This window comes from Morchella sextelata (assembly GCF_020137385.1).
Source record: "Morchella sextelata strain SCLS chromosome Unknown scls_17, whole genome shotgun sequence".
In the NCBI taxonomy this organism is placed as follows: Eukaryota; Fungi; Ascomycota; class Pezizomycetes; order Pezizales; family Morchellaceae; genus Morchella; species Morchella sextelata.
Genome location: NW_025408632.1, coordinates 684,579 through 711,528, shown reverse-complemented (window position 1 = coordinate 711,528; position 26,950 = coordinate 684,579). Strand labels below are relative to the sequence as shown.

Sequence of the window (26,950 nt, the reverse complement as noted above, 5' to 3'; positions counted from 1 at the left end):
CAACCCGCGTTATTAAAATTCTCTCAAAAATTCAAATAGAGTCTTTAATACCAATGGGGGCGTGGTTTAGTGGTATAATGCTTCTTTAGCATAGAAGCGGTCCGGGGTTCGATTCCCCGCGCCTCCATTTTGCTCCCCTATGGAGCATACCCTTTATATTGCATCTTTACTAATCCTTACTGGCCAGTTGAGAAGTATAGAGAGCATTTTTTCACCGTGTTTGCCAACTCAGCCGAGGCACAAGGATCACGAATTTCCCCTGTGAAACGGCGTTGACTCATTCTACATTTTTGGTCATGAGCTTCGGATACGAGAAGGGGATAATCAAATAGTTTGTCAAAAGAAGCGAAGAGAGGCCCAAAATATCTATTATGAGTGGTGGACAGGGGGTGGGAAGGATTTCTGATGGTAGCGCTGATCATGAGACAACAGTCAATGATTGAAATTAAACTTCAAGCTGATTAGTATTCAGTGATCACATTAGCGATTTATCTTTGACTCAATACTTATTCGAAAGTTCTACGATGACTGCAAAATACTCTAAAAATCTCGTGTGTAATACATGCTGGTATGTACCTGTACAATATTGGTCTCCAGACTCAGTCAGAGCCTTACATTTGCTAGTAAACCAACATCACTAAGCACCATCGGCCCCAAGTGCAAAGACCAAACCAGTAAGTGAGCCTGCCACTTCTGCCTGCATTGGAAAAACCATAGGGGGTGGGTGTCTCAACTTGGGTGGCAATAAATTTTGGAGGGAGAGCCTCAAGTCAAAACCCTAAACCACGCTTCTTTCGAGCTAAAAGTCAGTTTCGGTCAATGAGAATTCAAGTTGACACGCCCATCCTCTATCGTGAATTGAGCTATATGTTGCAAAGGACACATTCCATGTACAGCGTGGGGTAGAAGCATGGGAAGAGTTCTATTGGCCGAGTCAGCCACCTAAACCCTGTTTTTAGACCCCTGTTTCTACAGTATCCGGTAGAATTATTGCGAAAGTCAGAACTAAAAGGGTGGGTTTCTTGGCCCGTGCTCACTGCAAAAATTCCTTTGAGGGCCAATGGGACTATCGGGTCACGGAAAACCCACTTTCGCATTAATTCTACCAGAATCTGTACAATAATTCTACCTCTCGCTGTAGGAACAGCGGCGCCTCATAGTCCTAGCTTGCTTTAACGAAAGAGGTAAGGATTTACACTATATCCTGGGTAAAGCGCCAGCTTATTCGTTCTTACATGAAATTACATGTACTCTAGAGGTGATCTGTGAATCGATTCCCCGGTATTCATGTTCTTCTATTTCCTCGGAGATTTGGGTCGAGACCTTGTGGTTGGTTCATTGGTGGACACTAGTACTAGAGGTATTATATGCCGATCGCATTGCATTATTAAGTAAGCCACTAAGGACGAGTGACATTATATGATCTCTAGTGGTTTATTGGCGGCTGGGACGACGACCATCTAGAGGTAATATGTGGCCTGATGGCCCACGCACAGAAATTCAACTTTCTACCTTACTGGGATCAACACTATCATGGGACTCAGACTCAGGAACCTAATCTGCCTTGGTGGCTTCCAGTGTCTAGATCGAATATCAGATACCCCGCTCATTGAGGGTGTTTGGTGGTTTCATCTTGTTTCCGAATTTTTCTTTGATGGGCGCTGTCACATTAAGCTCGATGAGTTACATGTGCATTACCAACTGACTGGTGCCCACGGTATCTGAGACTTGAAACAATATCCCTTTCTTTGTGTCAGTCATCTCGGCAGATAAGTGTCTATTGGGCTACATGTGGCCACGGCGATGAGACCTCGAAAGGAAATGATCAATTAATTATGTTTTATAGAGATTGGTGTGGAGGGGATATCGCCCGATCATCTTAACGGAGAAAGCCCTTCCAGACTGCTTAGCTGTCTATCTGTAGGCCTGTTAGTGAGACCTCGAAAGGAAATGATCAATTCGGTTTTATAGAGATTTGGTGTGGAGGGGATATCGCCCGACCATCTTAACGGAGAAAGCGCTTCCAGACTGCTTAGCTGTTTATCCGTAGGCCTGTTGTTGAGATCGGGATGATCAATCCCTAAACATCTGGTTAGCCATAAATTGCACAACATGATATTCAAGGCATACTCATTCTCCTCCCCCCTTTCTTTCCCCCCCTCCTCCTCCATGCTGGCCGCAACGAATACCCCGTTTACGGTGACGGACCGTTTCAAGGTGACTCTCAACATATGGATTCTCTTACGACGACTCTTGCGTACTATCCCACCCTTAAGGTAGCCGTTATTCACCCCCCACCATGCAAACCGTATGTGGAAATCGAACCCGTGCCTCCCCCTCGTTCCCCCGCGTAATGCTAAGGTGTTTCCACTAGAAGCACTCTGTTTTACCGAATTGACTACCATACCCGAGGATCCGGACAGATGGATGATGCTCTGCCGGGTTTCGGTCGACATTGGAATTGTTTACAGATTGCCACGAGAATGATATGTGCAGAAGAACAGATTCCCCATATCGAAACAAACTGCAGACAAGAGAAAACAACCAATCAGATAACCGTGTATTTGGTTCAGCTCTTGCCACTCTTCGAGAACGTACGTGCCCAGATCTATTACTAACTACTATCAGATACATTAACCAAATTGATAGAAAGATAAAGGTGGCAAAAATGAAAAAAGAGAGAGGCCATACATGCTTCATACATATCCTCTGCCTGCTCCGCCGAGAGTGCCGTTTCAAATTGTCGAGTTAATAAAACCGGCGAGGGGCTGAAAACGCAAAAAAAAAAAAGCAAAGAGAATTAATTCTCCACCGTTTACCCAAAAAAAAAACACATCATCAGTATCATCATCGATCATGATCAATGAATAGAAATTTGGAGACGTATCTCGAATGTTGTCAAGAGTTCTGCAGTACTCCACAATGGAACCGAAAATAAAACGTGGCTGCTCGGGCTGTGCGTGTGTAGGTGCACATATGCATGCATATGCGCCACGCATGCTCCTGATCTAGCCCGAATCATGTCTTGGCCAATAATTAACGAACCAAACTCGTAGACTCCACGAGCCTAACCTTGTTTTACTGGCGTTGCATCGAGAATGAGACACAGAGCCAATGATTAAGTCCCCTCATGAACTTTCAACCGTTGAACTGCTGCGCGGCCTGCGCCAGGCCCAAAATACATTGCTCTAGTAGAATAAGAGGGATGAAAATTACTCCCATGACGCGCCGCGACAGGAACACCAATGATCAAAATGCAGATTCGGTAGAACGAAAAATTCAAGGAACACGCTGGGCAGGGCAACAAATTTTAGGTTAACGGCACGCGGGTTGGTCTGCATGTCGGCTCCACAGGTACGCTTCGATGGTGCATATCATGGGAGAAAAAGCAACCTGGGTTTCAATCGTGCCCACATTCAAAGGACAGGCTATTAAGATGTCACGAGAAGAAGTTTGTGAAAAGTGTTGAACTTATTCAATGCACGCAGTGGAAGTAGCTAGTGATACAAAATAGTAGTACAGTATTGAACAATAAAACAAATAACCACCCAAAATCAAATAAACACCAGTCATGAATCTCGCACCAAGGAGGCACACAATAATCGTAATGTTACAGTAATAGGTTCATAATCCAAAAAACAAAATACCCCCCCCCCCCCCCCCCCGCGGCCGATGATGCTTCGAAGAAGCTCAAAACAAATAACGCCAAAAAATGATTCATGTCTTCTTTTCTTTCGTCTTTAGAGTTCTACCCAAGTGCGCTCAGAACAAAGGAAAAGCTACCAGCGCATAAAAGCAAAACAAAAAACCAAAGATACCCGTCTTGAAATATTTTTCGAAATATATGAAAAGATGAAAGGAAAGTAGTAACCAGACCTATACAAGTAATAACCAATCGAGATAGAGTGCAAAGTGTTGAAGTAATAATACAAACTTTAGAATCGAATGGAAGTGTAAAGAAAAACATCTCTCAAATAAGAAAATAGATGACGATAGTGATGGTGGTAAACGGTTAACCCCGAAAACAAGTGGCCGAAATCGAGAACCGAGACAGGTGGAACGAGACCTTCTGAATGAAAAACCGGAGGTCCACGCTTTGATGTGATTGTGCAAGAAAGTGAAGTGAGTGACGTCATGGTTGTACATGGAGGACTAGTGGGGCGGGTAAGCCGCCAAGCCTATACAACCCATGTTCTTCCATGCATCTTCCCACCCTTCTAGTGTAGGGCGAGCAAGAAAAGCAGTGAACTGCTGATCTAACTTGTGTTGATTGTAGATCCCTCCTCAGTTTATCGATCGCAACAGGATTGTTTTTGAAGTTAATTGGTGTCGTTCACCATCACCCCGCGTCATCAAGAAATGAAAAAAGGAGACAATTTGGGCGCGTCCGATCGGCTATTTGTCGATACCATGTTTTACCTAAAATAATGATGTTAGTGAAAATTCACATCATACCAAGGCGATTCAACACAAAGCCATCTAAGATGGTTATCTACAAAGCAGATCTTCATGTTGATTCCTTATCAATTAAGGGGGAAATTTACCTTTTTGTGACGTGTAAGGGCATCTTGCCTTGAGAAGGTTTTTTCGTCGTTGCAAATTTCGCATCGTACCTTCTCGCGATGGGTATTGTGGATGGTATCCTCATGACGAGTGAGGTCGTAGGGCCGAGAGAAAATTGTGTTACAGGGCTTGTTTGTGGTAGGATTTAGGCGGTTGCACTTGTGAGGTCCGGGGTGGTGCGACCTGGCGATGCCATCACCGCGGCTACCGGGACTCGTCTGTCTGTGTGCTTCGCGTCTGTGCTTTGCCATTTTGTTCGTGGTGGGAAACCTTTGGTTGCATCCAGGAACTGTACAGGTGTATCCTCCCCTATTCGCTTTGGACTCTGCAGGCTTCGTAAGGGGTGAGCCGGCAGACTGGTAACCATATTCGCCCTCATCTTCGGCCATTTGAGGCTTGTGATCAGAACCATCGGCGTAATTGCTGTAGGGGAATCCAAGTGGGGTGAATTGCTGGTTGGCTGGGAACATGGTAGCATTGAAGTTCATACTAGCATCACTCTCTCTGCGGCTGGTGGCCATGCTAGCATAGCTCTCTTGAGTCTCTTCCCTCTTGAGATTGTAAATTTGATCGTCTTCCTCGTCGCCTTGAACTGAACCCTTGTAGCTGCCGCTTTGAATACTGCCGTTCTGAGAGTACACATCCTCCTGAGAAGCAAAGAGAGGACCCTTGATGCCCTCTTGTGATGATTCGTGGTACTCATGGTAGGCATCTTTTGGTGAGATAGTACAAGGGTGATCGACGAGATCGATGTTATGGTAGTCTTCCTCCATTTGCTTCTTCAGTACCTCTCGCTCAACTGCTATCAGCTTCTCCCTCTGAGCACGAGCAGTTGCGAAGCCAGCAGGAATCAAGGTCGTGGTTCTCTGGGGTGAGCGAGTGACAACTGGGAAGTGCGCGTAAGGCGAATTGGCACGGAAAGGTGAGTGGTCGCGAACTATTGGCGACGTGGTAATGGCGTGCTGGTTTTGGGCTTGCTGGTAGAGAAATGCAACCTTGGAAGGGGTCGTGCAAGGAGAGGATGGCCGAGTAGCGTGTTCTGTGCCAGGGGCGACACCAGGGTTATATAGCTCGTCTTGGATAGCGTCGGAGACAGTTCGATCGAGCTTAGGGGGGCCTGGGATTGGATGGTGTAGTTCTGAATCGGAGAGTAAGTAATGGTCAATCCACGACTCAATATATTGACAGGCATCCTCACGAGCTACTTGTACTCCATCGCCACAGACAGACTCTGGTGAAGCGATGGGGGTGGTGGGCGAGTGCAGGTCCACATCCGAAGCGGAAAGTCTTGACGAGAACTGGCCCCGGTGGTGGGGTGACAAAGCTGGAAGCTCGTCGTCATCGGAGTGCATGACTGCGCGACTGTTCACCAATCCCTGGCTCCCGAATTGCTGCTGCGATGGAGGAGCTTGCAGGTAATGGCGAGGTTGATGGTCAAAGAATTCGAGTGGCTGTGTCATCGATGAGTCGTAGCCATTGCCGAACCGTGATTGGGTGGAAGTATTCTCGAAATTCTGGATGTTCCGTCGCTTGCGATCATAGCACTCGTCGTACAGCTGGAAATCTGCGGGGGAGCCGTGGGCAGACATGATAGTAACTCTTGAAGGTGAAGATGCTGGTGTAGAGTGGGTAGAAAGAGAGGTAGCAATGGTTATTGGGGAAGCTGGCTCTGAGGCCCTCTGGAGGTTGATGTGAGGGTTAAGAGGAATGTTCCTGATAGGCATGGTGGTAGTTGGGTAAGAATGGAGTTGAGAGATGAATGGATAACCTTCGTCGTCTGGGGGGAAGCCGGCAGCAAAGTCTTGTTCAAGCTTCTGTCTCTTCTGTGCTGGAGTGAGCTCGACTTGTGGTGGAGCAGTGTAGAAAGCAAGGTCGTAGGTCTGGTAAGGTGAGGTGTAGCTACTGTGGTGGTATTGAGTAGTAGTAGTCTGGGGCGAAGGGGCTCTCATTATGAAGAGTTAAAATAGGATGTGAAAGAGGATTTGGGATAGATAGCACGGGATAATGATGCTGTGAGAGGATTGGGGATGGCTTTATTCTTGAGCTCCCTTTAGGTGGGTAAGTAGGACTCTAGAGGATAGGTGCGGGTCTCGATCGGAACCCCCGGGGGTAGAAAGCTATGACGCTGATCAAGCTACATTATAATAAGGCACATGGGTTAGATAACTGACAACCTTCATAACGGGTATCATCTAGCATGTTTGAGAAGAATGTGAGTGCAGTGGTATGAGGGCTGAGGGCTAAGGGCTTATTAACTGGGAGTGTGTGGGTAGAACTCCGCTCCGAGGATAGCCATCTGCGGCAGAGGGTGTGGGTCAGGGTCAAGGAGACCCTTAATGACCTATGCGGGCTGCGGACTGGGCTCTCCGCCGGAGGCGGTAGGGTGTATGTCCGGGGGGAAGGGTAGGGTAATACAGAAGAGAACTTACAAGAAAGACCAAAGCTGAGAAGCTATCTCGGGGGGGGGGGGGCACGCAATTACCGGTCCACCTGATCAATTACCGAACCAACTGAATCGTGAGCTGCTTAATCGGCGTTTAGACTTGACTACTTATAGTTCTATATCTTCTCAGTATAGACGGGGTCTATTAAAGCTTGCAGAAAGTCGTCGTAGTCGTGGGGCTGAGAGGCGTTTTGTAGGTGATGATGATTTTGAGCGATGATGAAGGTGGTGTGTTAAACGAGGGGAGTAGAGCTCGACTCTAGATATTATAGCGTGATAAGCTTCTTGTTGCCGTTTAAGCAGACTGCTGTTGATAGTAAAGACATCCATCGCGGCGGCTTTGATATATATGGCGGGATCTGATAGTGTTGGTTGAACGATCTGCTGGGTGCAAAGTGGGGTGTGGTGTGCGGGTGGAGCAGCCAACTGCGAGAAGTTCAGGATGTGGTGGTGCAGGCAGCGGTAGCAAGCATGATGCGTCATAATAATAATCGAGTCTCCCAGAAAGTACCAGTGTACCACATCCCTAGACTCGGCCTCAACTGCTGTCAACCCTTGCTCGCTGGTTGAATCCCATAGCCTCCGTGCACAGGCCTCACTCACTCCAGAACCCTAGCAGCTAGAGTAACGTTCTCTCTTGCCCTCACCTCCCCCCCAACCAGAACCTCGATGCGACCAATTCAAAATTCAAAACCCGGCTTTCCGGAAAAATGGGCACACACCACCACCACTCACACTCACACATTCACTCCGTTCTTACAAATTCTTCCACCCTTGTCATTCCCTGTTTGGTTATTTTTTTCCAAAGCTGACGGGAAAGCTCTTGTTGGGCCAATCATCCCTTCCACATATTCCCTCTTCTGTGGTCCACAGGTCCACAAGTTCCTTATTTCAGATTACGGTACCTATGGAGGAGTTTACGCGAGTCGTACCCAGTATTTTTAGTTTTCCCCCACACAAACCCATGCTTTTCCGATAGATTAGATTTTTTTGTGGCTATGCTGCCCATCCACGGTGCGAGAGGTAGCCACATTTCATACACTTTCTGAAGCAGAGTGACATAGCTGGTATCCAGGTCTCAACATTCCCATCCCTTCTTCTCTCGTGCCGAGGTCCAGCCCACACCGACCGACTGTGGCTTGAACGTGATAGACAACATTCCCAGGGTCCACAGTCTCCCTTTCCCACCACCCCCTGCCAAAAAAATTTCCACTTTGCTGTGCGCGGAGAAACAGCGGACTTCCCAACGCCCGAAAGACCCTTGTAGACGATTATCGATCGCCCCGCAAAAGATCCCTTCCTCCCTCCCACCCCAGCAAGTTGGTGTAACCCCGATCGGTAAACGCTAGGGCAGCGACAAAACACAAGACACGAAACAGCAGCTCCTCTCCCCCGTTTGGGTCCAGATTTTTGTTCCCCCCATCTCATCGCGCTTAATTCGCAGGAGGCCGGATGTCTCTTTTCCCCAAACTCACCCATGCAGTAAGTAGTAGAGGCTTGGACAGTAGGCACCTAGCTCTCTCCGTCCGTAATGCACGCACCACAAAGCAGAGCAAGAAGCTCAGGTCAATGCAGTCCCTTTATCTCCTGGCCTGTCCAGTCTCTCTCTCGTAATACATAAATTGTTTCTCTTTGCTGCAGTAGCGCGTTTAGAGAAACCATATCTCTCCTCTGAAAAAAAAAACAAATCCTCCTTCGGCATTGCCGACACGAGGAAAAATAAAACATGGAAAAAACGTGAGCTCAATCTCATGTTCACGCACGTAAGCTCGCTCGTGGACTCAATTGCAATCCCCACTGGTCGGACCGATCACGAGTCCTTAATCCATCTGTCCGTCAATATGATTGGGAAAGAAATAGAAGCTCGATGCGTATACAGTAACTAACTACATGTATGTATGGTAAGGCAAGTATCTCCGTATGACATACGAAACACGATGCCTAGAGTATAGATCCCAATAATATCTATTCGGAGTATGAATTGATAAACACTCGTTAATAATAATCAAGGCAACAAGAGCTCTCCTGATGGTTCTGCAACTATTGTGTGCTCCATCACGAGGTGTGGACGAAACTCGCAACAGGCCACCTCTCACCAAAATGATCCGACGATAACCTCCCATGACTCTCGTTACTCAACCATTCATGTCTCTGTTATCGTATTCGCAGATTCCAAAATAATCTACTCTGCACGATCCACATATACATCCTGAAGCTCCCGTGCAAACGAAAGGATACTAAATTAACCGATGTCTACATGTACTGACTCGGCTATCCTCCCGAGTCATGGCTGCCGGGACTGGATATGCAGCTCGAGGGCAGCAAGCAAGCCATCTCTCCCCTCTGTGTATAGTGATGGGGAGAATTATTGTGAAAGTGTGTTTTCCGTGACCCGATAGTCCCATTGGCTCTTGAAAGGACTTTTGCTGTGAGCACGGACCAAGAAACCCACTCCTTTAGCGCTGACTTTCGCATTAATTCTCCCAGACTCTGTACTCGTTTACGCCTCCAAAGACTCAAAATGTATAAAAGTCTATTGATCCCCCTGCCTATTCCCACCAGATGGAGATGGCCAAGAGCCAGGGGGGGAAGAGAGATCGCAGACAGAGCAGAGGGAGCACCGTGAACAGTGAGTTACTGTGAATGGGGCAGGGTAGTAAACACCGCGCTACTCGTAAGCACTGTATCTGAACTGACTGACAACTGACAGGCCCTCACCAAGAAGGTTTCAGCAACCCATCTCCCGGAACTCGGGAATTTTTTTTTTTTTTTTTTTTTTTTTTTTTCCCTGCCAAACCTCGTGGGAATTAGGATAAGCGAACACAGATCTCGGTCAGAGACAGCGCGGGGGGTGGGATAGAGAGGCTAGCCCCACACACACACATGAACGGCACCGGTCCAGAACACCCTTAATCTTGCAGCAGGACCAGTCAAGGAAAAATCCTTCTGAGATCCTTCCATGCATGCTTCTAGAGTTCTGTACTGCCGGGGGATGCGCAACAACACCGACCGAACCGTCCACTAAGGTAATTAATGCATGCATGCACCGTGCACACCACTGCCTCGCATCTATCGATTGCAGGGATCATGACACCAAAGACAAGCAGCCACACACCTCGGTGCGAGTTTTCCATGTCTTTGATTTGACTGCGGGAATCGCTTCTTGCACTGCTAGTTGGGCTTTGGGAATTTGATAACGCGTGCTTTTTCTTCCTTGCGTTGATCATTCACCCACACGCACCCGCCTCAATTAACCTAATCCTTGTTACACGGATTTCTTTTTCTCACGAACGAGATTTCGCTGCCCACACACCACCCCTTTTCCAACTACTTCCGGGTCACGGAAAACAGTACCTAGTACTAATGATTATCAAACAACAATAATCAACCGTTTTATAGCTCTATATCTTTATTTCCTTTTATCAAGTCTCGACTCTGCATGCTGCATGAATACTACTCACCGAAAAAATTGTTTGCTTCTTTCTACTTGTTAATCCAGCTACATAGACGACACTCCCCGGACACCGAAGCCTATATCTCCGGCCGCGCGATCCATATTCCTTAGGTAGGTAGGTTGTGTTGAAGACATTAGAGCAGATACCTGCATTCCCGATCATTACCTTACCGAGGATCGGTAATGATCATGCCAACAACATTGCATTGCGGTGCGTTAGCCGGCTAACGGAGTCGCAGCCACACTACGTGGAAAGCGATGATGCGCGCTTGCTTGATGATCATTGACCATGGCCCTGGTAACGCCAGCTCCTTCAGTAAAGCGAAGGGCACTTAATACCTCGGCTAAAAATTAATAAACAGCCACTGAGTGAGGGACCTCCGCGGAAACGCGTCTAAAACAAACAATTTGTCACTGGCGATGATGCGCCAGGTTAGGTATTTATTTTCCTTTTCAGTTTTCATCTTTTTTTCTTCTTTTTTTCCTGCCGTTATTTTTCTTTTTCTTTTTTTGGAACCCGGACACTTGCCTTGCATGATCTGCCAATGCCACATGGAAGGAATTTTCTCTCTTCCATGATCCTGCCGAATCAGGAATCATTCTGGAAATCTGGGAGAAAATGCCTGTCGGACTGTCAAATTAACAGGGGTGTTTGCTGGCAAGGATTCGGGCTGTGTAGCACAGCAGCAACTTGCAAGGTCAAGCGAAGGATTTGAGTGAGCGAGTTTTTCGGGCGGGCCAGATCAACGGAACCGACCGGATGCCAACTTTCACTTAGCTCAGTTTTTGAGAGACAGGACCCTTTTTGTGTGTGTCCACACCATTTTTTTCCCTTTGTCTGCTCGGAGAAATGCGTAGCTGCCAATCGATCCCTCCCACTGCAGTGCCATGCGAGCAAGTGTCTGTGTTCTTAATCTCTGGAATCGACCCGGCACTCCGCGAACCGTATGCAAGTCGTACCCAAAATAACTGTCTCTGCTGCAGAATCTGGATTAAGGTAGGTAGAGTACTCTAGCAGGAGAGAAAAGTATCTGTGCTCACTCACGTCCCTGTCCTGGACCCCTATCCGATCCAATTACGGTCGGCAGCGAGAGAGCTCCAAAAGTTAGAGAGCTAGGGCTTCCGCGGTGAATTCTTCCCATCAACGGCATCATAAAGGGGGCACGGGTATGAAGGGACCCTGAGTTACTGAGAGCTGTGACCCTGAGACACACAGCACCACACCACACCCACGCACACAAGCCACACGTCGTCACAGGGTGGATGAGCGGGTTTTTGATTTTCCTGCTTCACGTTAAACGATGATGCCCTGCGTCAGTGTTAATTTACAGGGCGACCGGTGCTCGGTGTGTCCGTCGGTCTCATTCGTTCATCAGCCTAGAGGGGGGATCGGCCCGCCGGCCTACTTTACGTGCTCTAGTAGATATTCTACCTAGTTAGGCCAAGCTATTATTACATTCGCTACCCTAACGGATGAGATGGGGCGGATCCCTCCCTCCAGATCTCGCTAGGTTTTTTTTTAGCTTTAACCTCAGGGTCAAGCAAGTAAACAAAATTAAAAAACCTGAACCAGCCACGTCAAGATGGTAGATGGATGATGGTATGGGGAAGATCTCTATCCATCATCTTTCATCCATCGTCACCTCGCTAACTCTGATCTCGATTGGATTTTGTGGGGATCTCCCTTCTTCTCTCTTCGCCTACCGTAGCCCAGCTCCTAGCTAGGCATTCATTCCGTCAGATAGACGAAACATTTACGCAGCATACATGTACCATCGACAGCAAGTCAGTAAGCCAGCAATGCCCAAAGTTTTAAACGCGATAGACGTTTGCTGTTGTTGGCGGTGGTGTTGTTAACGGCGTTACGTTACTGTGGGATTTCGTCACGTTGTGCTGTTTTTCAGCTCTCGCTTGCCCTGCTCTGCTATGGTTGGGGTTGGGGACACCTTGAGCCGGAGTATGCGACATTCGATCCAAAAATTAACCGGATGTTAATTAGACTCTTGGCACAGATAACTGCTTCTCGTTTACAGTTAGCTAGTGTATTAATACTAATTAACATGGCACGCGACATTCATCACCAAACCCCGACCCTAATAACTCCACCCACAGAACAGCTAAATTAATTTGGACTATGTAGGGTGATAGATCAGATGAATACTAGCCGAATAACAAAGAGATAATTAAAATAGGGTGTGGTTGTGGAAAGTTATTAGCTTGGGAAATCCTGACGTTGGAAGTGCTCCGGCTCAAGGTGTCCCCAACCATACTTGTTCTTGTTTGCTTACCTCCCTATCGCTACCATGCTACGGTCGCGACATCATAGTTTCCACAGGGCGCCAATTCACATCAACCCACAACCACTCCGGAAGCTTAAGCCTCCCCCGCACACAAGAAAAAAAGATTCGAAATCGATCTCATCAAACGCGTGGCAGGGCGCGCGAATCTTCAGCCCGTCAAAAGCTTCTTCCCATGCCCTGCATACATCAACCATAGAGTACTCTCTCTACATGTAAAGTAGATTACCTCTTCCCGCAGCCGCAATGCAAACGTGGTCTGGCTGCTGCGCTGCGCCACCACGGGGTTTTTTATTTCCCACCACAACGAAGTACACTTACAACCACGACCACGACCACGACCACAACCACGACTGCTAACACGATGGCACGATATACGACGACACCACTGGTTTGATTGTTGGCACGATGGTAGGGTCGGGGGAAGTCGCAGATGTGCCCGGTGAAAGAGGGGAAGATTCCGAGGCCTGCAGGTGGATGTAGATGTAGACTGGTGGTGGTGGATAGATGGATAGATAGAGTAGGAGAGATATCATGCACGGCCGCATGGCATGGTACGTGCGGGATCAAAGCTAAAGCAAGTAAGCAAGTAACCTATCCGGACCGGCCGATCGATCAGGTAGTGGGATCTGTGCTTTGTCTAGACTCTAGACCAGTGCACCGTGTGCTGCTACTATTTACCGTGTGTGTTTTGGGGCAGTCTGATAGGAGAGAATGGATTCAAGTAGAGACCATGGGTTTGGTTTGGCTCAGTGAACTGAGGACTGTGCATTGACGATCGATATCGAGGGTTTAGACATACGTACAGGTAGGTCTTTGTTTGGGCCACCTACTCTACATACTACTATTTCGAGATCAGATCCAGTCCCAACCCGTCACGTCGGTGGTCTTGGAGTTGATGCACCGATGCGATGTCCCTCTCTAGCCCTCTAGCCCTCTGTCTATCCGTTTAGCTAACCCTTCCCACCAGTGAACCCCCCCCCCCCCCAAAAAAAAAATACGCCCTCTTCATGTATGTAGCTGTAGCTAGGTAGCAATTACTGCTCCACCACATAACAGAACAGATTGAGTTATCTGAAACTGAAACCCACTGTCCACCGTCCGCCATAAACTGTGGATCCGGAAAAACGAAAAGAAAAAAGTGAGCCCATGTCTACGCTATCTATGCTGCGAGCGAGGGCTGAAACATTTGTACCCAATCGCTATTTCCGAAACCGTGAATCACATACAATGTTGTAGTATCGCCCCATGCCCCACAATCCTCATCCCGATCCTCGTTTAGAGTAGCTAGCTAGTAGCGTAGTGTAGATAATTGCAAATGTAAGTGCAAATGCAATGCTTAACGCCCCCTCCTCTTAATCTTACCTACTCCTCTTCTGCTGTACTCTACATACTAGGAATCGTGGATGGATCGTGACGACTGAAACAGCGCCCAACACCTCCCCCCGCCCATGGTTTGGTCGAGTAGCTAAGCGTAGATCATACTCTATCAGCGGGGCGTGGACCTGGCGTGCCAAATATCCTACATACCACAAACTATCTCACTATCTAGAGTAACTAGAGAGTAGAGCATTGACTGGCCCGCATGAAATGTAGAACATGAATGAAGTGAATGAATGAATGAAGCAAGCCCATCCATCCCATCCCATCCCATCCCATCCCTCCTCTGTAACGCGTTACACATACTACTAGCTACATTCTTGACATACAAGCCCTACCCGCTACCTACCTCCTTAGCCCTTCCCACCGCCCCCCTACCCCGCTATCTGTCTCTGGCCATCTGTCTATCTGTATCCATGGCCAGCTGAAATGTGCATATACATACATACCAGACACCTCCTACCGGACATCTCCTACCCACATGCAGTGCAGTGAGGTGCATTCTCCGCAATCGATCACTCTACTCATGCAAACCCGTTTTACTCTACGTCTATCCCTTGGGGCCATCTATCGAGTGCGTTGACACCGCCCACCCCACCCCGCCCCGCCTCAGCCGGACAGCCCTGACCGGCCTTCCCTGACCGCGCGTGACGGACCCTGACCTTCCGTCACCCCAATAACCTACACCGCGGTACAACATCACACCTCACGCGTAACACCTCAAAAAAATTCCACCCCCATGACGTCGTCGTTGTGTCGCCGTAACATTCACCACCATTAATTAACATGTAGCACGTTACGTTGTGCGGCTATGACTGACCCTGCCCGCCCCAACACAACCGCACCCCCCACCGCACCCCCCAACATAACCGCAACACAACAACCTGACCTAACCGCTACCGGCGTGCACCAGCCCCACAAAGAAGCGACAGCTCACATCTCGGCACTACGCGATCCTAGTGGAAAGAGCACGAAACACCAGATGCTCCGCCACACTCACCTTGCACTCCAACTCTATCTTGCCACGGCAGCAGCTAGCACAGCTACCAAGATCCGCTCCGTGCTCGATCCAGGGCGCTGGGTAGGGTCGTTTAGGGCCAGCAGGTAGGGCAGCGGGGTAAGGTATGTGAGGCATGTAAGCGGAGGCTCTGTGGAGTGTCGTGTTGGTCCCTGGTCCAGCTGAACTCGAACCCTGACGTGGTGTGTGATTGGGCTGCTGGAGGTTGGTTGGGGCTGCGACTGCCAGATATGGGCGGTGGGTGATGCGTAGCTGATGATAGAGTACAGATGTGTTGTGTTGTACGTCACTCACTCAGTACAATATAGTGTATGCCCGAGAATGCGCTGCTGCTCCCTTCGCCACAGGTACGTGACCCCAATCCCAACCCGGCACCTCCGCTCTCCAACGGCTGCACAGTTAAGGTTGTGGCTGTGCTATGCCCGCTAGCCTACCTGCTTGCCTGATTGCTTGTTGGCGATGAGCATCGCATCGCTTTCACATGCAAAATTAAAAAATTTCTTGCAAGCTACCCTACCTACGCGATATCTACACGACATACATAAGACGCGCGTTTTTTTATTATTTGTTTTCTTCATGGTCAATTGATTTGCAGTAGACGTAGAGTACAGATATGTGTTCGGGTTCTACTTCCGCAAGAGGAATCTCTCGAGAATGGACGGCGATTGCAATGCACGCAGCGCAGCGCGGGCAGGATCCGAGAATGAGTGGCAGGTCCATGGTATGGCTCAGTGCATCCACATAGCATAACATAGCTTAGATATCATCAATTAAGCACAGCACATCACTTCAGGCGGTCCATTCAATTTCAATTCCCGCTCAATCCCGTTCCACTTCAGGCAGTTGAAGCTCAGGCTCAGGCAGTCCGGTAAGGTACTCTATTCATGATAGCTGTACTCTACGTAGGAGCTCCGCACGGGTAGCGGCGAATTGGGTTGAGTATTGCAATTGATTCCAATTAATTAACCTACATACCTCGGTCCAAAAAGCCAACAACCAGCTAGCTGCAGCCGGATCTAGTTGACAAGGATTAATCAGCAACAGCACCAACGTAAATTTTTTTCATGCTCGTGAATCATTACCAGGCGCTACTAGCTGTTTCTAGGCGGCCTGTTTCTTTTCCCCCCTCGATCTCCCGCCCGACGAATCAAGTGCAGCGGAGCCGACAGAGAAAGAAGAAATGGCATCAAGAATCTGCCTTGTAACGGCGGTCGTCTAGATGGGGCTTTCTAACATACATGTATTATATGGTCCTTGATATTGCCTTTCAAATGTTATGTGCGATTTGCTTGTGCGATGTTCCTGTCCATCATTGCCCTTTATCGATACCTGATCCCCGATTGCTTGCGTGGACGTTACTAGCAGTAAAGTAGGCTGTAGCCAGCTCATAAAACGGCGCAGCAGCAAAAAACCAAGTTTTTCTCCTACTCGATATGGGCATCCATCTGGGTATCTGGGTTTCAAGATTTTGGATCTTTTTGATGGGCCATTGATTGGCTGGAGACAACCGAATGAGGTAATGATCTATGTATGTAACCTGCAGGGATGGGAGGGCCAAGCTGTCGAACAATGTGTTTTTCCTTGGCACTGCCAACCAACGAGACCCTACTCTACTAACTTGTAGCTGTGGTGTCTGCCGGTTGCTTGGCAGACAGCCCTGTCCGTGGTTTAGGTAGTTCGCCTGATCATGATATCGCCTTCTTTAAGGCACACCCTTGGTTTTGTTTGGGATTAGTTTGATTGTTTATGCCGGGGCTAGTTAGCTAGCTGCTCTAGTTGGTTGCAACTAGCTACTCGTAAATTCTTGATGTTTCTGAACACGACTGCTATTGCATACCATACAAAAAAGCGCCAAATCCACCTTTTTGTATGTCATGCAATATTGGTCGTGTTCGGAAACGCTAGGAAATTACGAGTAGTAATCTAGAGTACTTGTGTTCCACAAATAGCATATCGCGATGCATCCATCCACTTCGAAGGCCTGGACAAAGGAAAGATAGGACACCAAGATTTTTTCCGAATTTGCGCAGCTGTTTTCAGGAACCACTTGTCCCAACAGATTATCAATCCATATCTCTCCCCCCCCGCTCCCCAACATTGCATTTGCAAAAAGAGTCATAGATATTTCCAATTCATTCTCACAAGCCCCACAACCCAATTTGCAAACGGCTAGTTTTGTAGCTATCGCGAGATTTACTTTAGTGGGCCATTAATATCCACTCCAACTCATTCATGATTCTGACTCCCTAAGGGGACTCAGTAGATGAAGCACGTATGTGACTCTCAGCATAGCCTCAATAGAGAATTATTTCCAAAGCTGATATGATTACGAGGACACTCACTGGCGACGTGGTTGATCGTGGAAAGTATGAATCGTTAATTTGATATCCCACCACTGTACCACCACTTCACGTGACCCTTATTATAGCGATGAGTCATCGTGGACAGACCAAATTCTGGCACACCACGTAGAGTAGGATCCAACCGCAACACGCAACGCCGGCGGAGTCATCGGGGATCCGGCCATCGGTGGGATTGTTTGACCCTTTCGGCCGTAGGCGCAGATAAGAAGAAATATCTTAGTAAGAAGTACTGCGCAGCGCAGGGAGTGGGAAACTTTGCGAATATACATGTATGATGTAGATGATGCAGATGCAACCTATCCCTGGCTCGGCGTTTAACTAAGGTTTTTCTGCCTGTGCGACAGACCTTTGATGGAAGATTCTCTCAAGTCTACCATCTGGAGATAATGACGGTTCGGGACATCGGGTGCTACGGGCTGCGACGGAGCCTTGCTTCAAGTTGGTTGCCTTTGGTTGCCTTTGGTTGCTTGGTTGCTTCTTCCGGTAAATCCATACCAGGATCCTCGGTTTCGAATCAAAATGGAAGCGAGGATCAGCAGGGATGTGGGGAGGGAGGTTTACTCAACTACAAAATACATGTAATCTACTTGTACTTGCTCTACTCGAACGGGTGCATATGTCAGCACAGCCTGGAAATGATGTTCTTGTAATACGGTCCTTCGTGTACCGTTCGCATCTGGCAGTTACTTAATTATAAGCAGTTACACATATATATGTACATCCGTTTTCAATCAGGTAGACTACGTACTCTACCCACTCTTCCCACTGCGTACTCATCACTCGTACATACATCGTCATCGTCGTCGACATCCGGCACCCGATCCGAAGCCGAATTCAAACAGAGTCGGAGATTTGGTCCATCCGATCCACCCCATACATCTGCACTTTTCCTGCGTTGTCAGATTCGACAATCGAGGTTGGTGTAGGTAAGTGAGTTCGATATGCACTCAGGTGCGTGCTGAGTGAATATTACACATTGCTGCCAAACAAAACCAAACAAAGACATAAGCAGGCCTGTGGGGGCTGATATCGCTCGGCGATTCGGTTTGGCGTTGATGTGTTTCGACTTGTGTTCGGAATCGTGATTCGGGGGTGCCGATCGGTGGTTAATGGGGGTGCGAGTAATACTCAAAACTCGTCCGGAACATGGAATATTGATATTTGTGAGATACTAGTTGATGCCCGACTCTATAAAAGGCCGAATTTCGGGTTTCCTTTTTTTTTTGTGGTGAAATTCGGATCATGAGATATCACTCGGTAAATAACCAGATGTGAAAAGGACGAAATCAATGGGATGAGAATAGGCGATGCTAGAACCGTGTTCTATTATTTCTTGGACTTAGAGGTCCTGTATGGTAGCATTATAGTAACAGAGCGAACAGAACGACGTAAATTATGAAGCTATGCAAACGTGTCCAGTCTCGCTGTCATTTTACAAAAGCCAAATAAACTTCGTAGCAGTTTCCTCTCAGGCCAAATATCGGAGTTTAAAGTTTATTAGTCATAATATATCTCTTAACATGTTAGCTATTTTAATAAGGCCAGGAGTCTTCAAGTACATCGCCATGGCCACTCGGTATGTACGGTTAACTCTGCATAGGAACCTGAACCCCATAGACCCTGGTTACAGAGATAATACATGTTTTTAAACTAGGTGAACTTATGAAGCACTAAGCTCAGTAGCCTGATGATGGGAAATTACTTTATCGCAGAGAGCGGGAGTATATATATATGACTTGATGATCAGACAGGCTAGGTTAGGGTTGTGGTTAAAGACGTATCATTCCGGAACGGCAGGACATGGTGCATCTTTACTCAACCACTCCCATACCATCGCTCTACATACAAGGTCGAACATGCTCGTGGTGATTTTCCCGTACTAATACATTTCTATTACCAGCACCGTGGTATGAGACTGAAGACTAAAACATATAATGAATGAATTTTTCTACCCCGCGGTTCATGTGGTCAGATCGAACATAAACTCCACGTCGACTCTCGACTAGATCAACCACCAGCAAGGAGGATATATATATCTGACCAGCTGGCTAGTTGGGGGGGTCTCGCCCCGGCTTTTACAGTTTACTGAAAAAGACGATGTTATTTTGTCACGTACAATTATCCCGGAGCTGCAAAATGAAGTGTTTTTATCCTCAAGGTTTAATTACGACTGCATAAATACTAACTAAGCCCTAACTACAACAAGTTTAAAAAACCTACTCATGTACCTACAAAACAACGCTGGGCTGCATACAATTAATGAATTAAACAAAAAAAAATACAAAACAACCCTAACCCACCACCGATCGCTCCAAAAGGAAATTGGGAAACCGCTAGTTAAGAGCGATGGTTTCTAATTCAAAGAAGATTGAACTGGAAAAACGAGGGGACTCGGTGCTGCTAAAAGAGATGGGGGAAACTGCAACTAGGACACTGTCAAGACGGAGAAAAATATTTTTGGCTGCTACCAGTATTTCGAAAAACTCTACGAGGAGGGGTTAAAACAGCTCCGTGAAAGTCATCAAAACTTTCGCAGTTGAGTGTAACGTAATGACGAACAATTCTTAATCAATTAATGAATTAAACAAAAGAAAACAAAACAAAAAGATTCTTAATCATGTAATATCACTCGGGATCGGTACTTGGTGTGTCTTGGCATGTTATGTCACTACTAAGCTGACGAGAAGGTTCTACGTAACACGGATATGCCTTCACACAAGAGTTGTTTTGGTTCTCCTACACTTAATAGGTCTCTCGGCTGCAGTCATTTGGTGAGCTCTGATCTCGGGAAAGTTGATGTTCTGATCATGATAGGTTTCGTAGGATTGCATCCCTTCGGTCGTCAGGTCAAATCGGAAATCGAAAGGTATGTAACCGTATTTGGCAACTATACTCTGTTGAACGCCGTAGTGCCATTCCCTCATCAAGTCCCTAGCGTGTTGTAATGAACTCAATGATAGGATGTGCGTTGCCCGCGTTCAGCTGAACACAGCTCGTTCCAAATGACGACAACTAGCCGCTTAGAGCAGGTATGATGTATACGTATTGAACTCCCAGCAAAAGGGCTCATACTCTCACGGTAAAATCGTCACGGGTGGCTGTGCCAAACAACTCCAGTCATAGAGTTCATGATATCATAGCCTACTGTATACGGCTAGCAGCCGTCATTTGAATCAGGCCTGACTGAGGGTTTAAAGATGACATAAAAGAAGAGGTTTTCTGCTACCCAGTCATATATCAAGGCACAGTATCTGGTGTGAATCAGTAGAACGTAACGTGGCTTGAGCCGTCTTGCTCGCGGGTACCGCCTCTGTGTACTAGATACCGTATAGTTTTAGGACACCTGTACTACCCAGAGTATTTTTCGAATCGTCGCGCTCCATAGCGCCGAGAATTACTTGGGCTCGAGAGCATGTCTCTCTATTCTGCTTGTCTACAACTTGGCAGAGGCTGATTGATTTTGTTTTACTTGATTGTTGAGTTATCAAATTATGATTCTGAATATTACGGACAATATCAGTGGAAGGTTAAGGTAAATGGCTATTGATTAACATGGTTTACATGTGGCTGAGCATGAGTATTAGCTATTAATAGTGTGTTAACGATTAGTCGAATGTTGCACTTCAGTCATTTCCGAGTCAATGACAAACCTGTCTTGGCGAATGGGCTAACCAAAAGCCACTCTATGCAGATAATTGGTCAAAGACTCCCATTCGCCATTGAACCGACCCGAGAATTATTGTACAAGTATCCAGAACCCGGGTACGAACACATCAGTCCGCCGTAATAAAAGATTATGAAACAGGGGTAAAAGGAACTTCGAGGTAGGGGTCCTAGTTTTAAAGAAGAAAAACCTATTATTTCCAATATGTACAGTGCCTAGTTTTAAAGGTGACATTCAGCTTTTACAAATGGAATAATCCTGGCTAGAAAGTAACTTTAGACCAATGAGAAGGCTAATCTCCAGCCACCTCACTGAGGAGCCGCCACAGATCAGTGAAGTGGCACCTTTTGGGGGGTATAAATGGGTATCCCTAGCTTAGGCGGTCAGTACAGTCCGAATCCCAATGTATTACCGAACCTGATATGGTTAATATGCTCTGATGAACGCTGTCAGTGTTCACTCTCTCATTGAGCATGAGTTTATTACCATACGCCAGAGAGCTCTATCGCCACAATGATAGAACAGTAACAGAGTTCATCGGAGCACCATATCAGGTCCGGTAACACATTGGGATTTGGACTGACCGCCTAAGGGATAAAATTGCTCCACTTGCTTCATGACTATATCTACCTTTCTATCAGATATCTTGCCTGGTTAAAAGCTTTAGGGGAATTGGAAGAGAAGGGTTAGGGTTACTACGTAGGTAACCTTTTGTCTTGGCCTTGCTAGGCCTACATTTGCTCTGACTGATATATATATAGACCCCTAACCTCGAGAAGGGGTTAGGGTTAGTAAATAAGCAACCTTTTTATCTTTAGATACCTACAGCATTTGCTCGACTGATATGGGCATGACATCTTCAACGCAGAGTGATTCTTCATGATCCAGCCTTGTAACCTGTTCTAATTGTTACTACACGCCAAGAGACATATTTGCTGATCATGCCAGATTTGATGAGACTTTCTTGCTCAGAACAGCCAATTGCGCGCAAGCCTTGCTTTAATCCCGGTTTGTTTCTCTACGTCATGATCATAATATCAAACTCGTTTTCAAAACTGCGTAAAAAAGATTAAAAAAGATCTGAGACGGAGAGGCGTGGGCTGTTAATGCTTGGTATCTGTCATGGCCTGATAGTCCTAAGTCTGGCTGTGGCGATCTTTGTATGCTATGACGCGAAAGTAATAATAACGTTTTCATGTAGATCTAGATATCGTATGCATATGGTACAATTTTGTTTTTTTCCCAAAATTAATTAATAGTAGGAAACATAATAGAAAGTCTATAGATCTAGAAGGCGTAGAGGAGAGAACAAAAACACAAAAAAGCCTCTCCCAAAACAGTCGATTAAGTCCAGTAACGTATACATATTGAAAACTCCCCATGAGATATTGCGATATCAAATTTCGTAACAAACCCCATAAAGTCATCGAAAAGAAAACGAATAAAAAACTTAAACCCCATCAAAAAAAAAAAAAACTGAATCAAAACTCCTTTCACCGCGACTATATCTGTGACGCACCGGATTCGGTTATGCTCTTTTTCTTTTCCTTCTCTACCGCCTTCCTCGCCATCCGTTCCTGCCACCACCCATATCTCGGGAACACATATCTGGGTAGGAACCACCATAGGAAGAGTAGGAGGACGACAATGCTAACAACGATGACGATGATCTTCCAGGTCATTCCTTCGCTGCTTCCATAGCCGCCTCCACCGCCGCTACCGCCGCTGCTTCGGCCTCCACCGCCTCCAGCAGCTCCACCGCCTCCACCGCCGCCTCCGCCTTTACGCTTGCGCAGAGAGACAGGAGCAGCATCCGTGGGGTCGAGCTGGGTAAGGAGGAGTAGGAGAAGGGTATGGATTGTGAAATTGCACATAGCAATGGTTGTTGTTGTAGTTTGATTGGTGCTTTTGGGCTTAGCTTATCGTGGGATCGATTGTAGAATTGTGATATAGGTTTGAGATGAGCGGAACTAGGTAGTGATTGGTATGGTATGATGATATTCTTTTGTTGACATCGAGATGAAGTAGCTTATATAGTGGTAGTAGGATAATATCCGCAGCCAGCTAATGATCCGGATCCCCTGGATTGAATTGACTCAAAAATCTAGCTCTCTGCGCGTGTAAATTGTGATCGATTGTATATTCCGTTGTGCGAACTTCTACTACGTGTGAGTCTTTAGGACACATCAGCCCAACTTTATATACACCTTTCCTTCTCAATCGACTTGATCAATATCCAATGGCCCCTGGCCTTCCCCAATCCAAGTTTTTGCGGACCGTGAGCTCATGAGACCTGCGCCCGGCCAGATTGTGCATGTGTACCACCAATCATTTCAACAGGGGACTATGTACTAATGTAGTTAAGCCTCGCTTAAAAGGCCTATTTCAGCCAGAGTATCGTGAAGATTAGGTTATGCATGTGCAGAGAGGCTGTGTACCTATATTATATATCTGTTCCTTAGGACTCTCCCTCTCTTCGTCTGATCATGAGCACGAGGGTGGAGTAGTGAGTGCCGGAGGCTGGAAGAGGCAGTGATCGCGATTTGTAGGCAGATATTTAGGCATATATATATATGTGTAGGGCTGGAAGGAGGTTGAGGAATGGAGTACATACGAGAATGACTCGGGCTCATGAAATTAATTAATCTAACGTCTACGATCATCTAGTATACACCTACTAACATACAATACTGTAGGCGAATTAACGCTTATGTTGGTGACATGCACGATATGTAGAGTATCGCTAATTTCTACGTTACACTGGTACTACAGAGACAGGGGAGCCTTCTAGGCTTGTATTACCTATTCCTCAACACGGCCCCCAGAGTAATATATAATGATTTCGAAGCGCAGTGCACTCCCCCCAAATCTTTGTGTATTTTATCACTAAGCCTTGATCTTCCTCATACCTTACAGTCGATAACCATGACCCCTCACATCTCTCTGTTGCATCCGGCTTAATCCATGATCGCGACTCGCAAGGCACAATGGCACAAAGTAGAACCATCTTCTCAGAGATTCTTCCAACCTTACATAAAAGCAATTAATCAATAACCGTATTCGGCTATATCTAACATGTCGACGAGGATCGAGAGTAGTACTTACCCGACGCTGTTAACTGCGGAGGTCCTCCGCTGCGAGAGCTAGCCTAACGTATAATAAATATCTCCTGCTTTCTCGGGACTATGGCGGTGCGCGATTGCAATTGATGATATGCATGCAGCGTGCGAGATCATGACATATCATCCGGCATTTCATTCTATACTCACTCACTGGGTGATATCTGATGGCGGTCAGACGACAGAATCCACCGTCACCAGGTGAGCGAACAGTCCTTATTTTACTTGGTGCTTAGGGGATTGCGAACACTGATTTAATCCTAGTAGTACATGAATCAAGAGATCTGAGCCTTCCCATCGACTAATGAAAAGGTTAAATATGAGATGCCGTCATACGTTTCAAAAACCTATGGGCATAGGCCCAGCCAGATTCTTGATATTAGAGCCTTTGCACAGACTACCTACAGCTCTTATAAATTCAGATTATCTAATTAGCTGATGAGATGATCGGCACCAATCAGGTTACCGGAAAATAGAGCTGGTTCTATTTACGCAAAGGCTCTATTTGCTTTGTCGATCCACAAGCCCAAGGCTCGTTAGTCTTCTAAAAGATTTTTCAATAATCTACAGATGCTCACGGTCAGGCTGATTTTCACCTACATACTGACAGCCCTAGCCAGTATGGTTGCAGTTCTGCATGTATGAAATAAACGTGTGATCGACTATTAATACCTGTTACGGAATCTGCATACTCTACTATTTCGTGTGTCATGTATGTCCCGGCCATGAGCCCTGGTTTGCCTTGGTTAATTCATAAGGTGTGCTTTTAAAGTGATCATGAAAGCACCTGTCTCGTAGTCACAAATCTTTCGAATCCTGTAAAAAAAAATGACAGCCAAGCGGGCAGTGCAACTGATATGTACCTATCATAATTGTAATATATTCTGATTGGTCAGCGCCGACTCGCAGTTCTTATCAGGGTTGGTTGAAAACCGTGCTTGGCCGAGATGGGAAGTTGAACTTTAGGTACTACCGTACTAGACCCTTTCACTGGGATAATATGGTCGGGGGTATGGTCAATCTCAGATATACGCCGGAGTGATAAATGATACGCAGAGGGCAGATCGACTGCCTTTTTAGAAAAAAAACTTGGAATTGATCACACCTCCATGTTGACCATACCCCGGTGAAGGTGTCCACCGATCTTGAACCAGATTGGGTATTATTTAAATTGAACCGACTGGTGGTGTTTGGTACTTTGCCTGCTATCCTCTTGTTGTGGATGTGCAAGTATCTTTTACAAGGCCATGATCTGGTTTGCCGTTTTTCTTTTCTCACCTTTTTTTCTTTTTGACACTGAAGATAGTGTAGAGAACTGAATACTCTTAGACCTATCCAGACTGTATCGACATATCCATATAATCGATGCTTTATCGATCGATACCTGACAATGCCTCTTGCCATTACACTTACACACAGTTCAGGTAACCGTTACTTCCGATTTCTCACAACTATCAAGGTTCTGATATCCTGTAAAGAGAGTCCCACCATTGCAAGGCGACACCTCCACGGCTTTATACTTCACTCAGGCTACCCAAGTGCTCACGGCCATGCAGAAAAAGTACCAGAAACTGCGGTTTCCATTGATTACTTATATAGGAGAAGGTATCTCTTATAGTTTTTTTTTTCCTTCTTCATGCCATGAAGACCGTAGTGGGTAGTGCAAGTGCACTTTGTTGACGAAAATTAAAAGTCTCACCGGTATTAGTCATGACTGGTGCATAGCCAATCAGAGTGTAGGTGAAAGTGCACTTTGTGGTCTCGTGTTCTCAATCGCCTGATTGAGTATGCACAGCATATCGACCCAATAGGTGCTTAGATACACCCAACCAGCCAGACGCTCCATGCCGGTATTAGTCGGACTGGGCTGGAATACCGCTTACCCATTGGCCCAATATTCCCAGTCCAGTTCCATTTGCTATTCCTGAGATTTTGCGGTATATACGGGCGTTCTTTCCATTCTCTCCCACCATGACCATGGCTGTGTCCGTAGTAGTGATCTTGCTAGTGTCGGAGACATTTTCATAACCCTTCAGTGTTCTTGGGATTCGGTAGCTAGCCTGGCCAATGATTTCCCGGGAACATTGCGGGTAGCTATCTGATAGATTAGTAGAGTAGATGAAAACCCACAGTCATGTTAACGTTAGTATTCCCGCAGCCAAGCCCATCCCAGCCCAGCCTCCCAGCCCAGCCTCCCAGCCCATCCAGCCTTCGAGAATATAGAATTCTTCATCCCATCCCATCCCAACCTTCGAGAATCTAGATGCAACTCCATCCTCAAGGCGAATATTCTCGAATCTAGCTGTAACTCTTCATCCATCCCAAGGCGAATATTCTCGAGTCTCGACAGCCCCAACCATTAAAACAGCCTGGCCAGAGTCGCTGTTGCTGCACAACAGTCTGCAAGGATGATTCCCGTTTCTCCAGCCCAACATGCATAAAAGTGCAAATTGATAACTGCATGCAGATAAATTCGCAGTTTGACTGGTTGCTGACTGGTTGCTCCAAATGCCTGTGAACGACTGTACCTACTCTTGAACTGTAGATAAGCTGACCAGCTTAATGCACTTTCCCCTCTCGTTGCCACTGGTAGGAAGCTAGATCGACCCCGGCCCCGCCCCGACGGAAGCTTGGGCGGTACCGATAGGT

At 46.7% G+C, this 26,950-nt stretch overlaps 3 protein-coding genes across 3 annotated transcripts; 1 reads left to right on the top strand and 2 right to left on the bottom strand.

The window, feature by feature from the left end:
* Positions 1–4,523: 4,523 nt before the first annotated feature.
* Positions 4,524–6,512, bottom strand: H6S33_004303 (uncharacterized protein; the record flags this gene model as incomplete). The annotated part of the gene is made up of 1 exon (XM_044835649.1): positions 4,524–6,512. One exon carries the CDS (start codon positions 6,510–6,512, stop codon positions 4,524–4,526), a length of 1,989 nt encoding a protein of 662 aa, XP_044691041.1.
* Positions 6,513–14,948: 8,436 nt separating this feature from the next.
* On the top strand, positions 14,949–15,245 carry H6S33_004302 (uncharacterized protein; the record flags this gene model as incomplete). The annotated part of the gene is made up of 1 exon (XM_044835648.1): positions 14,949–15,245. The coding sequence occupies one exon, from the start codon at positions 14,949–14,951 to the stop codon at positions 15,243–15,245; it is 297 nt and encodes a 98-aa protein (XP_044691040.1).
* A 7,439-nt stretch (positions 15,246–22,684) lies between these two features.
* Positions 22,685–23,056, bottom strand: H6S33_004301 (uncharacterized protein; the record flags this gene model as incomplete). The annotated part of the gene is made up of 1 exon (XM_044835647.1): positions 22,685–23,056. One exon carries the CDS (start codon positions 23,054–23,056, stop codon positions 22,685–22,687), a length of 372 nt encoding a protein of 123 aa, XP_044691039.1.
* Between the last annotated feature and the right edge of the window lie 3,894 nt (positions 23,057–26,950).